This window comes from Ceratina calcarata, unplaced genomic scaffold, assembly GCF_001652005.2.
Source record: "Ceratina calcarata isolate Rehan_Ccalc_2016 unplaced genomic scaffold, ASM165200v1 scaffold329.2, whole genome shotgun sequence".
Classification (NCBI taxonomy): Eukaryota; Metazoa; Arthropoda; class Insecta; order Hymenoptera; family Apidae; genus Ceratina; species Ceratina calcarata.
The window spans coordinates 762132-777481 of record NW_017155624.1 but is presented as its reverse complement, the minus strand read 5'-3'; the positions used below and the strand labels follow the sequence as shown (position 1 = coordinate 777481).

Genomic DNA, 15350 nt, shown 5'->3' with positions numbered 1-15350 from the left:
ATTATAGTAACTAGTCGAACGCATAAGAAAACGTTAATCGTTGCCAAAGAGTAAAATTAAAAGTAAAATTTTCGTCGTTGAATTATGAAACATTTTAAAGGGAGACCAATAACATCTCGAGGAACAAAGCATCTCTCGCGCAAGGAAGAAAAAAAGGTTTAAAACGAGTGGAAGCTGAAAACGCGATGCCAGCGTGTCTCGGGACCACCAAGGCATCCCGTAAAAAAGCGATCGGTCGCGGCCACGAGGAAACAAAGGAGCGACTCTCCGTTACGAGATTGATTTCTGGACACCTGGTACACGACTGGGAGAGGGTTTTACGCGCGCCCTACGTTTTAGGGCTCCTCCCGTGGGACGTTACCCTGGCCGTCGACGTGTACACGTAACCTCCGTTGCACGGGCTCGTGACTCGTTACGTTGCCCTCGACGTACGTACACGACGAGGATGAGCCGTTTCTCTCTGTGCGCACCGATTCGCCGGAGAACAGGCAAGGCCTTTCCTTTCCTTTCCTTTCCTTTCCGCATAGCCAAGGTGCAGCGAGCCATACCCCGGGCTCTTAACTCTTCCGCGCGTCGAACATCGCGGGAGTTAATACGAATAACTCATTCGACCGAAAAAACGGCCCCGGAACGCATACTGAGGAACGAGCCTACCGTATCCTTTCCGCAGATTCTCATAGAATATCTGACGCGTTCCGATGGAATTTACCATTTTTTATACTTCTCTTTGATCTCCTGACGTCTGTCATAATTTTATTGTTAGGTGTTTCCAGATGCGTTTTTACTGCACGTAAATACGTTATTGAGGTGCAAAAGTACAGAAGACTAAACAAAATGAAACTGAATACTTCATATAGTTGCGGAGATATAATTAACTTTTTTCATAGTAATAATGTGTTACATTCTTAGACGTAATTAAAATATCGAAGATTAGTATGAAGAAACAGCTTGTAACGCGAAATATAATATGTTACGTGCGTACGAAACTGCATCCTTTCGTTCTCTCTTTCTGAACATGGATTGCTCCTCAATCGGACGCGTTAATAACAGGATGACTCTCGAAAACGGGACGATCATCGGATATAATCGAGGCTAAACGGCACACTGGGACGATCCGGTTACGCGGGTTAATTGTTATCAGCGATCTCATTAGCGCACATGAATCGAGGGCGGAGTAACCGGCTGAACGGAATACGTGTAATTATATGTAAATGCCTAATTAGTGATGGATGCAATTACTATACATGAACACCACAGCGAGTACGGAGTTAATATATTAATTGAAAACTTGCTAACTGGTCGATCGGTTCGGTGGGATGGATCAATGAAAGTTACACCGTCGTTGGTGGACGCTAATTATCGTTTGCTACCGGTTCAAACTGAAATCATGTTATGAATTATGAAAGTCTCACGAGTCATTGTGAGACAGAATAAGAATGAACATGAGTCTATACTGAAGATCCAGGAAATCGAATGACGAGGAAATAGAGTCGGTTGATTGAAACAAAAGAAAGTAGGAACTTCGTTCGTACATTTAGAGTTACATTATTTTTATATAATTTGATAAAACAGTACGTGTTTTAGAACGTGGAAGGATATTTTTAAAGAATAGTACTCAGGTTGGAACGAGTCGGAGATCGTTTTCTACCTGGAGCCGGAGTACAAATAAAAATGAAACTTAGGCTTAATCAACCGGCCGATCAATTAACGAAGAGTGGAGTCTCCCGGCAACAATCGTCCCATCTTCGATGACCATCGAAACCCTCGTTCCTCGCGCCGCGGGACGCGGAGAACGAGAACGAGAACGAGGAAGGGAAGAAGAGCCGAGGACCAGTCGCTCACGTCACGCGACCCACGTCGAACCGGAAAACGAGCAACAAAACGTTCGCGCGGATAGTGCGCGCAACCGTTGGGTGCACGTTGGCTGCTCCGCAGCACGGGAGAACAACAGCAACAACAACAACTGACGCGAATTCGGTTTCGAAAATCGTCCGGGCCCTTTCATTTTATCTTTGAGCTCCTAAGTCGTAGGTAGTAATTACCGGTGGCCGCTACCTGCCCCGCCGAAATAGACTCGGCCGGAGCACCATTTAATTTTACACCGTGCCACGGCCGAAATCTCCCTTGGTTCGCTGCGCTGAAACACGTTTCGGATCCCCGACGCGTATTACTTTCCGCTCGTTCCTGTGTGCGTCCGTGTGCGCCAACGCCATATATCTCTCTCTTTTCGCGGAGAGGCCTATACTTAATATTATTTGCTACCCACTCGATCCCATCGGGATCGGGCTCGATCGGACCACAAATTACCGGAATAATTAAAAACTGTTAGGCTCGCGCGCGTGGGAAGTCGTCTGGTTTATTTTCTTCCCCTACTACCGATCATCAAGGTCGGCGATGAATCTGAATGCCGCGGATGCCGGGACAGTCGGAATAAATTAATTCGTTCGTTCGTTTCTTTTAATAAATCTCCGACAGGTTCGTTAGTCGTTTTCGTTTTCGAGAGAAAGTTTCAAAATCAGATAGAGGCGTTGTTTCATTTGATGTTGATTGATTGCATCAACGTGCGTTTCTTACGTTTTGAAAACGATACAATGTTTCCACTGTTGCACGAAATAATTGCTGCTGATTATAAATATGATTCCGCAAACGTGAGGTACAAAACTGTTAAAATCCTCGCTAATTAATGTAAGAGATCTGCTGATTCCTTAATTCCTTAACGAGTACTAGTCGCCTTTACGCTTTCACGATCAACGCACGCTGTTATATTTTACCACGACCGGATCGACCGAGGTACCAAACAAAATTAGGAGTTTACCGAACAAACACAGCAATTACCTTCGCTGCATTCTTCGGCACCATTACCCCGTCAGCCTGTCAAAAGAAAATCTTCACGAAACTGAACAGCTTTTTTCCCTCGAGTGGCACACCGTTCTTTGTGTTTACCAAATTACCCGCCAGGAATTTCTGGTGTGTACACACAGAGGAGCACAAACACAATTTTCTAACCGGCCACTCTCCACCGTCGAAGAGGACTATGCGACGCCACGCCGGAGGATTAAATTTTTACCGGGCCGATCCCCGGCGCATTTTCTCAGGGCGATTTGAGGAGTAATCGTTGCGTGGGTGTATCGTGTTCCCCGTGGGAAGAGCCATGGGAACTTGTCGCCGCTACTAAAAACGGCAGGCCGTTATCGATGAGCTTTTGTTGGTCCGGTCAAGGGTGGATATGAAACACGATCGACGCGACGGCTGAGCCCCCGGCTCATCCAGTTTCTTCAACCTGATCCGTACCTACCTGCCGCCCGAATCGAACGCACGAAACAAGGAGAACAGGTGTGAGCCAAGACACTCGCTCGGATCGGAGCTAGACGTTTAAGTGCCCGCATAACGATAACGTTGTCGACACCATTGTCTGACAGAATACTTGACTCAAACGGTCAAGGATGCTGGGTTCATTTAAATACTAAAAAGACGTCGCCAGATTGAATATTTATCGATTATCCCTATCGCGAATTAACGTTCCTTTTAATAAAAAATCTTATTATTCCGTGCCGGCTTTAATCTTGGTTGATCGATCAATGCATAGTTGAGCTCGAAACTTGAGGTGTTAACAACCTGTCCCTCTACATTATTCGTTTATTTATAAGCTATTTGCTGTCATCCACAGAAAAACGAAATAGGTAATTTAAGTTTCTCGAGGGCAATCGTCTCCTGCCATGATCATAATTCAGTGACCGCAATCGAGACACCGGATTGAAATTAATCACACGAGAGGCGATAAAGAGAGGCCGATGGAAGTGTCACACCATCCATTAACGCTCCATAACGGGGTGTAAATTTCGCGAGCAATTTCCTCGTGGTTCTCGGTATCGCTTTTTCATTTTTGGCCGTGTCCGCCGACGAAGACGCGTTAAACAATCAATCGTGACGCCCGGAGACGCTCGTCGAAAGAGACGCGGCTCGCAGGCCCTCTAATCGACGGGCTATAGATTCTCCGACCGATCGACGCCAATTACACGTTGCGTAAACATGTGTGACAGTGGTTCAACGAGTTACGCGGCGGTACGACAATAAATTAAAAGGAAAAAAGGTGTCTTATGTTTGTGGGGAGCAGACTCGTTTAAGGTGTATACTTAATTATAATTGGCGACGACACGCCGCGCCGCACCGGTCTGGGTTCAGTGAAGATGAAAATGAGGGACCATCGCTGCCCGGTGCGTCTGATACGTACCGCGAGCAATCGATATCCGAAGCCGTCCCAGCTGGTCGGTTCGGACAGATTTTTGGTACTCGATGGAACGTAAACGATGTTGAAAAACAGAGAGAAATTGGAGCACCTCTTATAAGGAATATCCCAAATAAGTAACCATGTTTGTTAAATTTTAATCTGGATCAATGTCAGCAAATAAAAATGTCTACCTATTTAATTAAAAGCTAATATATAATATATGTAATAAAATGTTTGCGAAAAATAGTATAGGCATTTTTAATATTCTATTTTTAAAAATATCTCTAGTTACTTTCGTACGATTGTGTTTGGTTGAAAACATTTTGCCAGGTGGTGCGTTTGGTATTTACTTGGTAATGCAGAGATTTGGTATTCAAGGGACAAGAAGTGAAACGTCTTTAGAAAACGAGTCGCGAGGATCGTAGACGACAAGGAACGTCTCCCAGCAAAGTGGCCTTCTTTGTTAAAACTGCTACCGTGGAAATCGTCTCGGAGTGACCGTCACTAATTCGCTGTCACTGTTTTGTCACCCATTCCCGTTGACGTCCGTACTTCTGCTCTCAAAGCGACGGCGGAGATAGAAGCAAGAGTGTTTTTAGAAAACGTTTTCAAAAGTCACAGGATTAGACAGAAGGCCCATAACGTGCCGTGTGTCTTTCCTATTCATTCCTCGACGTAATACAATTTTCCATAAGAAACTAGTTTAGGCTTTAACGTTCTGAATAAGTAAAAGCTGTTCACCCTATCGAAAGGAACCATTTATTTTTTGTCACCTCAGTTTTAATCGGATTAGAGTACCGTAACTTTTACTTATATCAAATCTAGCTACTTATGTAATAAAATTATTTCCATATACATGAATAAAGGATTAAGAAAAGTATAGAATAGGACTCTGTTCATCACGAATTACTCAAAATCCGTTCACTGTCCCGTTCCCCGAACTCGTAAAATGCAACACTAGCCACCTTCCCGCAGCTCGTTCCTCGGGCCACCGCGTTGAGGACGGCGAACAGCCGAGGGAAAAACGACTCGCAGGCACGCACCTGTACGCCGCGCAGCGTTGCCCTCGGCCCAGGGTAGAAAGCGCGCACAGGACAGGATCGCGGCGGAGCGCACAGCGCGCAACACCACCACGAGACGGCATTATCTGTCTATCTGGCGAGGGCATCCGGCGAGCGAAGCCTCGGGGCTGATTTTTATAGAAGGTTCGCGTGACCGCCAGCTAAACGCTTCGCTTTAACCCGCCCAGCTCGGCAGCATCGCGCTTCTCGTCTCTCTTTCTCCCTATTTTCACCTCGATCCCGGTGTATATTCCCAGCTTTCTTCTCCCTCTGGCCCTCTTCGTTTCTCGCTCTCGCAGCGAAGCTCGCGGTCGTTTCCTTCGTCTCTCCTTCTGCGTTCGCGTGGGTCTTCCTCCTCGTATCTCAACAGTCCGCTCGGCTTTCAGTCACAGATCACGAACGCCGCTTGTAAGTTCGTCGATCGGTTCGGTTGAATAATTTATCTCGCCTTTTTCCCCCGTGTTCCAACCAGCCAGCGGGTATTTGCATTTCACTTATCCGGAACAGGCATCGCCGCTTTTCTGAACGGTACTTCCGCGAGCTGCTCGCGTTCGTCCTTGCGTTTCCACCTGTTCGACACTCCCGTCGCGTTTATCATTTCCGTCACGCCACGGCTAGCCACCGCTCCGTCCCTCCTGTCCCCCGACGTCGCCACCTCTTCTTTTCGTCTAATTCGCATCACGAGCGCGTACGCGCGACTATCTTTCGTTGCATCCCGCGCGTTGCACCTTCGCAGCCGAGAGAGCTTTATACACACTTATACTTATGGGCAGAACGTTGCCTCGGAGTTCAGTCGGCAGCTGATAATTGGCCGCGGTGATAGCGACGGGACGCAAGAAGAGGAACAAGAACGAAGCCGGCGCTCGCGCACGTATCCCCGTCCGAGCGTGAGGGAGCGAGACGGAAGGGTCGGTTCCCAGGGTAAAAGCGGAAGCGGCGCGCTAATGCGCTAAACGGGTCGTCGTCGGCGACGCCGCGGGGCATGCGCGCGTCTTTTTCTCAACCCTTTCGCGTGGGACGGTTCTGATCGTCCGCTTGTTGCTTCTGCGGGGTTTAATGTCTTGTTTTTAGACTGTTTGCGGTCGCCATGATTTATGAAGTCCTCTATCTCTCGCGAGCTTCCTTTTTTCGGCTACCCTTTTTGTTTCGGTGGGGTGACCGGTTGATTATAGCTACTATAATGAAGGTATGTTACTTCGTGTATTAATATGTAGTATGTTGCGATCGGTAGATTATTGTATTAGGACCCGGCTATGATTTATGAAGCTTTCTTGGAATCTTCTAACTTTTTTCCGTTCGTACTTTCGTTAATTTTCTGAAGGGGTGAACGGTTGATGGCTACACGATTCAGGCAGACATTACGGGTATTAATATGTGTACGCTAACAACGTTATTAACATTAATTCGTGACCGCAGGACGCAGGAATTGGTTTTAATAAGGTACTTTAATTATGTTAGATCTATTGGTCGGACCGTGATTAATTATAATTATACCTTCGATGGGAATTATTCGAGTTTCCTCGTTCGTTTCGTACGGAGGTTATTGAAAAATTCACCTACACAGATTTCACGAACAGTAGGTAGTTAAGATGTTAACCTTTACGCAAAAACCCGTCCGAGCTGCGAGTTAATTTACCCTGACAGAGTTATTGAGTCCAGTTCGAATGAGTTTCGTTCGCTGACGTTGATTAATTATGCCCGCGCTTCTTTAAAATCTTCGGTTAATTCCACTCGAATTACGCATGTCAATCTTTTTCCCCCCGAGTCTTTAATGTATCACTTACTGTGATTGGGTGTACGAAATAATTTTGGACCTGGCCAGTTGTTCCGTCGCTTTGTTAAAAAATTAATTACAACGTCTAAGCAGTTTTTAAAACATTATAACATCAATTATTCCTATTGTCCAAAATTCATCTAACGAAGTATGAAAACCAAATGCGAGAAGAATGTAATTGTTGATCAGGGAGAAAAGAAGTTAGGAAGGGAAATTAAAAAAAAGATAAGTCGAAGCACACAGTCGTGAGTCCGTCGACTCTGCGGCTGGCTGTTTTTCTCCCATAGAGCCGGCTTTCGATCCATCCTTTGAGCACGTTCAAGCCGGATAATTAAGACGCGCCGACGGGGGAGACGATGAATTATAATCGAGTCGAGAAAAATCCGCCTGGCTTGTGTAGGAACGTAGTGAATCGGATTTCGCGTGCACGATTCCACGTCCAGACGCAGATCGATCTCTCGTACGAGCCTCCATAACGGGGGTTTACGATAATTGCTAAGAGCATCCCGTGCAATTTCGAGCTTAATGGGTTGCCCGACGAGCGTTGAATTCCTTTTAGCATCGGGGAAAATCGCGGTGAGAGTAGCTACGATAACGAAACACCCTTGTGAACGTCGCGCTGTGTATTTACCCAAACGTACACAGTAATTAATCATTTTTAGCATGTGACGTCCGAAAGTTAGAAATCATATCAGTATGTCTAATAATAAATTATATTTAGAGCAACGTATCATTAGTAGTTCCCTTCGCTCTACTTTCTATGTACTTCTACGAAAAACAAATAGTAATTTATTGTTTGTACCATAAAATCGGTTAAAGTAAGCATTTAATTGGACGAGCAATTATCCGCGCCATTTATTCCGCTCCCTCGCGAGGCAAACGTGATATTAAACACTGGAGAGGTGCGCGAGGGAGCATATAGAGAGTGACAGAGCGCTCTCCACGGTTCGAGGTAGGTACCCATCGGTTTCTCGGAATAATTTCGGCCGAATTTTTTCGGACGTCAGCCACCGCGCGTTATAACGGTAATTCCACCGCGGACTGTAATTGAAAGAGAGCAGAGCAGCGGCGCTTAATTGCGCTAGGTCGAAATCATCGAGGGAACGGCGACGCGGAGTCCTGCCACTTCCCTCTTCCTCGAAACTCATTTCTAAAAAGGGCCTCCCTTCCCATACAACTCGTGGAGCCTGGCGGTCGCGGCCACTTCTCGCTCCCGAGGCCCAATTACCCCCGAGAAACACACTCGGGGTTGCTCTCGCTCCGAACGCTCGCCTCTTGGACCACCGTTTCGGCGATCTCCAAGTGCCACACAGGCTGTATTTAGCCGTCAACGAGATTGCGCTTCCAAGCTCCTACCAATGCTCCCGTTGCGGGTGTTTCCAGTGAACAAGAGATTTGGTAACTGATTGAACCATCGATGCTTCCCACTGGAGTGTCTCAAGTGGCACCCTCCACAAGCACTCTTCAGAGTTTCGTTTAGTTCAGTTCTAATCTGTTGCTCTTGTTTGGCTAAAGTATAAAGGGCTGTCACATAAATTTGCTACCTAATTGGATACCGGATATGCAACTTTTGGATGTTTCTCATGGAACAGAGAACGACACCAGTGATTCTAATATTATTAATGATCGAATATAAATGTTTGATGACAGTATTTATAATTGTCTCTAAAGACTGTGATCTTGTAGTTGTGGAAAACGTATGAATATCCTTTGCCAGGAAGAGTCGGCGCGGCGGCGGCGTGTCCCGGGCACACTTCCTGAATACATAGAGAACGCGTGCACGAGAGCGTGTAATAACCGCGCAGGAAGATACAAATAAGACCGAGCCATTACACTGATGCAACGTGTTATACATTTTTCGACGGGGCATCGCGGCGCGGCGCGCGGACAATAGCGCGATACATGCCGGCGCACAATGATACCAACACAGGCATGCTCGCGGGGAGAAAGGGAGAGAGCGGTGAGAGGGCGAAGGCAGATGATAAGTGTGGGTGACGAGGCAACATCGGCGGAAAAAAAGACCGTGGTTACATCGTAAGTGTGTATCCGCTTGATGAGAACAAGCAGAAGGATGCAGCGGCGCGGCGGCGTGCCGCCCTCCTATATTCTTGTGCAACGACACAGGAATCGGGGAGAAACGCCGCCGTGAGACAAGCTCCAGACGTTACCTGCGCACGTAACCAAACTAACGCAACCGACAACTGCCGGTGGTGGTTCAACGCTTTTATAGATGCCTGTCCCGAGGTGATTTACCGTGGAAATCGGCGAGCGGAAGGAACTATTTTCGACCGACAATGAGACAGTTTGGTAACTACGCTTGGAAGTCCTTCGCGCTACGCTCTGGGATTAATATAGTAATCTTGTCAAACGAAGAAACGATAATTGTTTGAAAGCTTCATTTCATTTCCTGCAATTTCTTAAACTAAGAGAAATGACTTGGAAAGATTAGGAATAATTAAAAAACGGATAAACTGAAAGGTCGCGAGAAGGAGCGAGCGAAGGAGAATGGAACGTCCAGCAGACTGACTGTCTTTACACGCGTTCATCGAATTAGTCTAAGATAAGTTAATAAACCTCGTCCCAATGATTCATCGCGGAGCCGGCCGCTACTTATCTAATCGTTCCACTTTGCGACAGTTTGCGCTTCGTTCACTCTGATGCATGTAATTAATATGTAATCGTCTTTTTTTCTTTATTCCACTATCCGGCCTCGATAGACCGTGCTCGATACGTAAGCCGGTTGTCGGTAATTGCAGCTTATCTAGTCCCGCGACCTTATCGTTCAGCATCGGCGAGTAACTACTCTGTCTCTCGCGGCTTGATTATCGGCTATCTAATTGGACTTTTCTTTTCTCCTCGAGTGCGATGCAATTTCATGGGAGACTGCGTCGGAAAGCGCGGCGCACTCTTCCAATAGTAGATACTAATATGTTTCTAAAAATACGTTTCTCTAATTGGACTACAGATTTCAGCTGAGAAGAGTTGCTATAAATAACTCCAGGTTTTATGCAACTTTCGAGTTGTATGAATGAAACGAAGATATGACGCAACTGATTACAGTTTCACACTGACAATGAGAGGTAGTCAGTTGGAGCATAGTAGGTATAGCAAAAAATTAAATACCCTTCGAAGCTCTGATGCTCGATCGTACTCGAATCTTGTTAAGAAGTAAATTCTTTGAACCGAGCATAACTAAGTCGATCTAGAGAACAATCTAACAGTACTCGCAAACTTGTAACATTCTCGATGGAAAGCTTCGCGGGGAAGCAGCAGGACGCTGGCCGTCGGCGCGTCGGCTCGATTAAACGCGTGACAGCGTACATGCCCGTATGAGTCGAATACGGAAGAGAATTCCGCGTTGTCGCGGAATAGGGTAGATAAAAGCGTACACGTACCTGTATGAGGTGGGCAAGGAGCAGGACGTAGGCGGCGGCCGCCCTCATGTCTTTCCTCGAGGAATCCCTCGACTACCGCATCACCATTCCCCGTGGGTCACCTGTACTCTTCCCCAGCCACTCCTAACGATTTATCGAATCGGCTCGTTTGACTCTTCCACTCCTATAGATCCGTGTATCCCCTGTCAGCTCAAAACCCTCGAAAACCACTCGTCACACCGTACATACGATCGACCGGGTAATACAGATCCTCGTTCGTCGATCGGGCACACTTCACTTCTTATGTATTCCTACTACTTCCGGTCCGCGGTTACACACCCAATTACGCTAGCCACTGACGTCGATTCATCAATTTTCACGGTTCTCCACTTCGTACATTCCAAGACACTTCTATCTCCTTACGAAGCACTGTTTAACACTACTATATCATAAGTTATCGTTTTACGAGCGATCGGCAAGACGCGCACGTACGATCCGGGTAATGCGTATTTACTTAAGAGTTCCGACCCGTTTTCTCGCGGATACTCGCGGTTTATTGTAGCAGGATCGTTCTCAGCGAGAGATCGACTCCGACTTTCCAACACGACGACCACGACTCCTCGACGGCGAGGAGTTATCGAGGATGCGGGACGGGGGCCTGGAAGATGTTTACGTGCACTCTCGCGACGCGACAGGTAGGTAGGTACCTTTCCCTCGTACGGTTGCCTTTGATCGTGCGATATCGGTACGTCGTTACGATCCTTCTCGTTTTCCCCCTTTTTCTCCAGCTGTCTTTCTCCCTGCTCGCCCGTTTCACCTCGAGCGACGGTAATTAATCGAGTCGAGCCGCGTCGCGTCGTTGTTCACGTGACGCACGCTCGATAAGATCGCGCCTCTTCTTCTTCTTCTTCTTCTTCTTCTTCTTCCTTGGTCTCTTTCACGAACCCCGACGACCTACTTCGACGGACCCTCGAATCGTTTCCCAAAAGACTAATGAGAATTAAATGCGACGGCTCGTTCAACAGTCGACGCACCACCTGTTCTTCGAACTGTTCAATCACCAGAGCAACTGGAGCACGTGCTTCTCGATGCCGAAGGACTTTACAAGTGAAATCGCACGAGATACTCGACACTGTTCATACCTTACGATTATGTCACTGTTCATTAAATTAAAGTGCACCGGAACCATTAGTCCTCAATTCGCACAGGATCTAACTTTCTCGTCTGAAGCAAACATCCAATACACATTGCTCCAAACCGATCGAAGGTGGCGAAGCTCGAGAATTATGGTCAGCTTCGCAGGATTAATCCACAAATCGTTGGACACACTGGATACCACGATTCAAACCGAGACTTCGGGGTCCCGCGCCTCGGGGGATGATCTCACCCCTTTCGCTGGACGCGCGCTTCGGACAGCCAGTGGTCGGCGATAACCACGCGCGTCGGTCAAACTGTCGCGTACTGTTCGCCACGGATATCGGCGTGTTCCCCGAGAGGAACAGGTGTGCGAACGCCGCAGCCGAAGACGGAGTCGCGCGCGCGTAACCCCGTGTACACGCGGCCCTTCCACGATCCGTGTGTGTGGGTGCGTGTGGCTTCGCTCGCGTGTACGCTCCCGTGAAACGAATGTGAGTGTTCGTGTGTGCGTGTGTTGTGGCTGGTGTCGTGCACGCTGGAGCACGGAAACGCAGAACCTCCGCGGGGTACACGAGACGGTCGCTCCGGGGATACTGAGTCGGAGCCGCAGGCCGGCCTGCGGGCCTCCCCCTCCCCCTCGTCGGAGTACACTCTCCTTTGCTCTCGCTCCCTGCGCTCGGTTTCTCTCGCACCAAGCCCACCTGTCTATCCTCCTCTCGGTCTCTCTATCGCGAGAGCGTCCCTTCCCCGTGGTAAACCTTCCCTTCCCGTCGCCTTCTCCACCTCCAACGCGGGAGCATCGACGACTCCCACCATCATCGGTGGGACCGCTCTTCACCCCGACCCCATGGATCCAAGCTCGCTCGATCAAACTCTCTCTTTCTCTCCTACGAGGGTGCTCTCGCACTCTTTCCACGCTCGTGGACATGCTCGTGGATACGAATTGGAGCAAAATCAAGTAAATTGCATTCAAATAACAAACGAGACTGAAGAATATTATTTTATTTGACAGGCAATTGATAATTACTTCGTGTTCCTAGTCCAGATTTACTTGAATAAGATTTAGATCAAAGGTTCAGTCAAGCTTTAATTGTTCGATTTAAAAGGCCTTGGTTTGATACGTACTTGCGTGAAGACGCATTTAGAATCGTAATTAATTTACTGTATTCAGTATTTTGACAATGTTTTAATTTATGTGACTCTTTCCTGTATCATTAATTCAAATTTGAAAATAACTTTTGAACCCTATGAACTCCTATTGATGAACTTGAGAACATTTTTCTCAGACCATTTATATAGAATCAATTCTCTGTCTTCTCGTTTGTTTGGTCTAAGCGCGGCTTTAAGAAACGTTAATGCGCGGTACATGGATAGATACTTTGTGGTACCGTCTCTGTTTAACCTGCGGATGACGTCTCTCCGTGTAGAAGGCATTACACGGATCGTACACTTGCGCGCCGTTCTGTGGATGCTGGGCTCCGTGGATATCCGCGACTCGGAGCGGAGCACTCGCGTATATCTTGCAATCGGTTTCATCGCGAGTGCCCGTTGTGTATTCTCACCTCGGCGGATGAGACTATGAAACTCAGAGGTCGAGCTCTGTCCGTTTCTACACGACACACCGTGTATTCCTCGGAAGACTGGAGTCTTAACGATATAGATTTCGATCATGCATATTTTTCAAGTTCAATTAGCCGTGACTATGTACGCTGTTAACGTAGTGTTAAATGATAAAGGGTATCAATAGCATGAAATTGAATTTTGCAATTTTTTTTTTTACACACCCCATGTGTTCAATTTTTCCCATAAATGCACGAAGTCTCAGGATGATTGGTAATCGATATTCTACCGTGGGTCAAAAGCGGTCGTGCAACGTCGTCGCGAGGACAGGTCCAATTTTCGTGCACAGTTTCCGAGCCCGAGAAATTAAAGTTATTAAATTCACGGTTACGCGGGGCATAATGACTGGGACAGGGGAAGGGGTCCACGAAATTATGTATATCCCGGTGGAATGATTTTCGGACGATGAATAATGGATAAGTGGCTGTCGCGTGTCCACCGTCATTATGTTGCCGATACCGTGGGGTACATACCTACTACTACGGTACCTACGTGGCCTCTTCGGCGAGAAATGCCATCGGCGCGGACCGTCATTGAATTTCTGCCCCCGTATGTACGATGTTCCACGTAATTCGCGTGTCGAGTTATCGCGCGAGTCGAACGAACGGCCCGGTTAAACGGCGATAAATTATCACCGGCAACCGGGTCTCTCCTCGAGTGAACTTCTTTCTAGTCGCGGTTGCGTTATTCCGCGAAACAGAACGCTCGAGAGAAACTGCTGGGTTTTTTTTTATCTCCTGCAATTCATCTTTGAACGTTTAAATTAATTCATGGAGACGTCATAAATTACAATTAGAGCACAATTAATTTCATTATTGGCTTTCAATTTATAATTGAGACCACAAGAGGAAGAAAATTATTATAAGTCGTTCATAGAATTACATCATTAATTCTTGTAATTAAAAGAAAAGAATTTCGTTATAAACTGCGAGTGTACGAAACAAAGAAAAACTAAGTTGTAAGGGACTAAAAAAACGTATAGAATCGTTCTACTAGCGTAACTAACTGCGTCGGTGTAACTATGCAGATGATCAAATCAATTTCCCCGGTAGAGTAACGCTCGATCGCATTAGCCTAATTGCAATCAGACCCCAGAACTTCCACTTCCATCCGTATCCACCGAAGAAAAACGAGCGGCCATTTAACAGAACCCCGCAGCGATCGAAATTAAATTTTCGCGATTCCAGCCCTGATTTCTTCCACTCATTACATATAGCAAGGTTATCTCTGCTCGAAAGAAATTGTATAGTTTATCCCAAGAGAGCAAAGTGATACCTTTGCAAAAATTGATAGATTTGTAAAAATTCGTATTCGAGAATATTATTAAATTAATAATTAATCTCGTAGCTTTCATTATTAATTAAGCATAATTTTTAACAAGACGAGGAAATTTAAGAAAGTTCCGAGTAACGTTGAAACGGATTGTGCACTTTTCGGTTTCTGTTTCATCAGGCGTCAGCTTTCGGAAATATGGCAAACGCGTTCTCATGGGACAAACAGTAGGGTATAATGTTGTATAGGAGAGGGACCGATACCAATGGGCAACATCGTAGTCGCCTCTGGTTCGCTCTCTGTCCGGTTTCGTTCGTCAGGCCCGCGGGATCGACGAGTATACTCGTGGTAGCGTGCCAGTATGGTGCACCGTGGACCATGGACGGATGGACGGACGTACGCTCGGTAGTAGTGGTATACCGTGCTGCCCCCCCCCCCCTGATCAGTCGCTCTTTTCGCCTCTCCTTCTTCAACGTGCTCTTCAGGTTCCACGGCGCACGTTGCCTCCGTCTCTCTTCGCCCGTGGATTCTCATCCTTCATCTTTTTCCCGTCTGCCTACCGCACGGAGTATATCCCGCGTTCCATCTCTCCTCTTCCTGGTTCACCCGGTATCGTTCGGTCTCCTTCTGGGCCGAGGCACTGGCTTTACTGGAGGGCTCGGAGAGAAGTTAGCCGGGGGGCATCATGGTGGCTACACCGCTGGCTTCTCGCGTCTCTCGAAGACTCGCAACACAGTGTGCCCCCCGAGGGTCAAGGAACTCCCTCGGGAACAGGTTCACCTCCTCCTTCTCCTCCTCGTTGGCTCCCTGCCCCCGCCCTCGTATCGTTCCTTCTTCGTGGCATCACGGGTCTCCCCCTCGCCCCCTTACACCCTGAACCGCCC

General features: G+C 47.3%; 1 protein-coding gene across 1 annotated transcript in view; it reads right to left on the bottom strand.

Annotated features, from left to right (window-relative positions):
* Positions 1 to 12145, bottom strand: part of Ser (protein serrate) — a 42040-nt gene extending 29895 nt beyond the window's left edge. The window contains exon 1 of the mRNA XM_018024333.2: positions 10459 to 12145. Coding sequence (XP_017879822.1) covers positions 10459 to 10506 — 48 coding nt within the window. The 5' untranslated portion in view covers positions 10507 to 12145. The remainder of the gene's footprint in view (positions 1 to 10458) is intronic.
* Positions 12146 to 15350: the final 3205 nt, after the last annotated feature.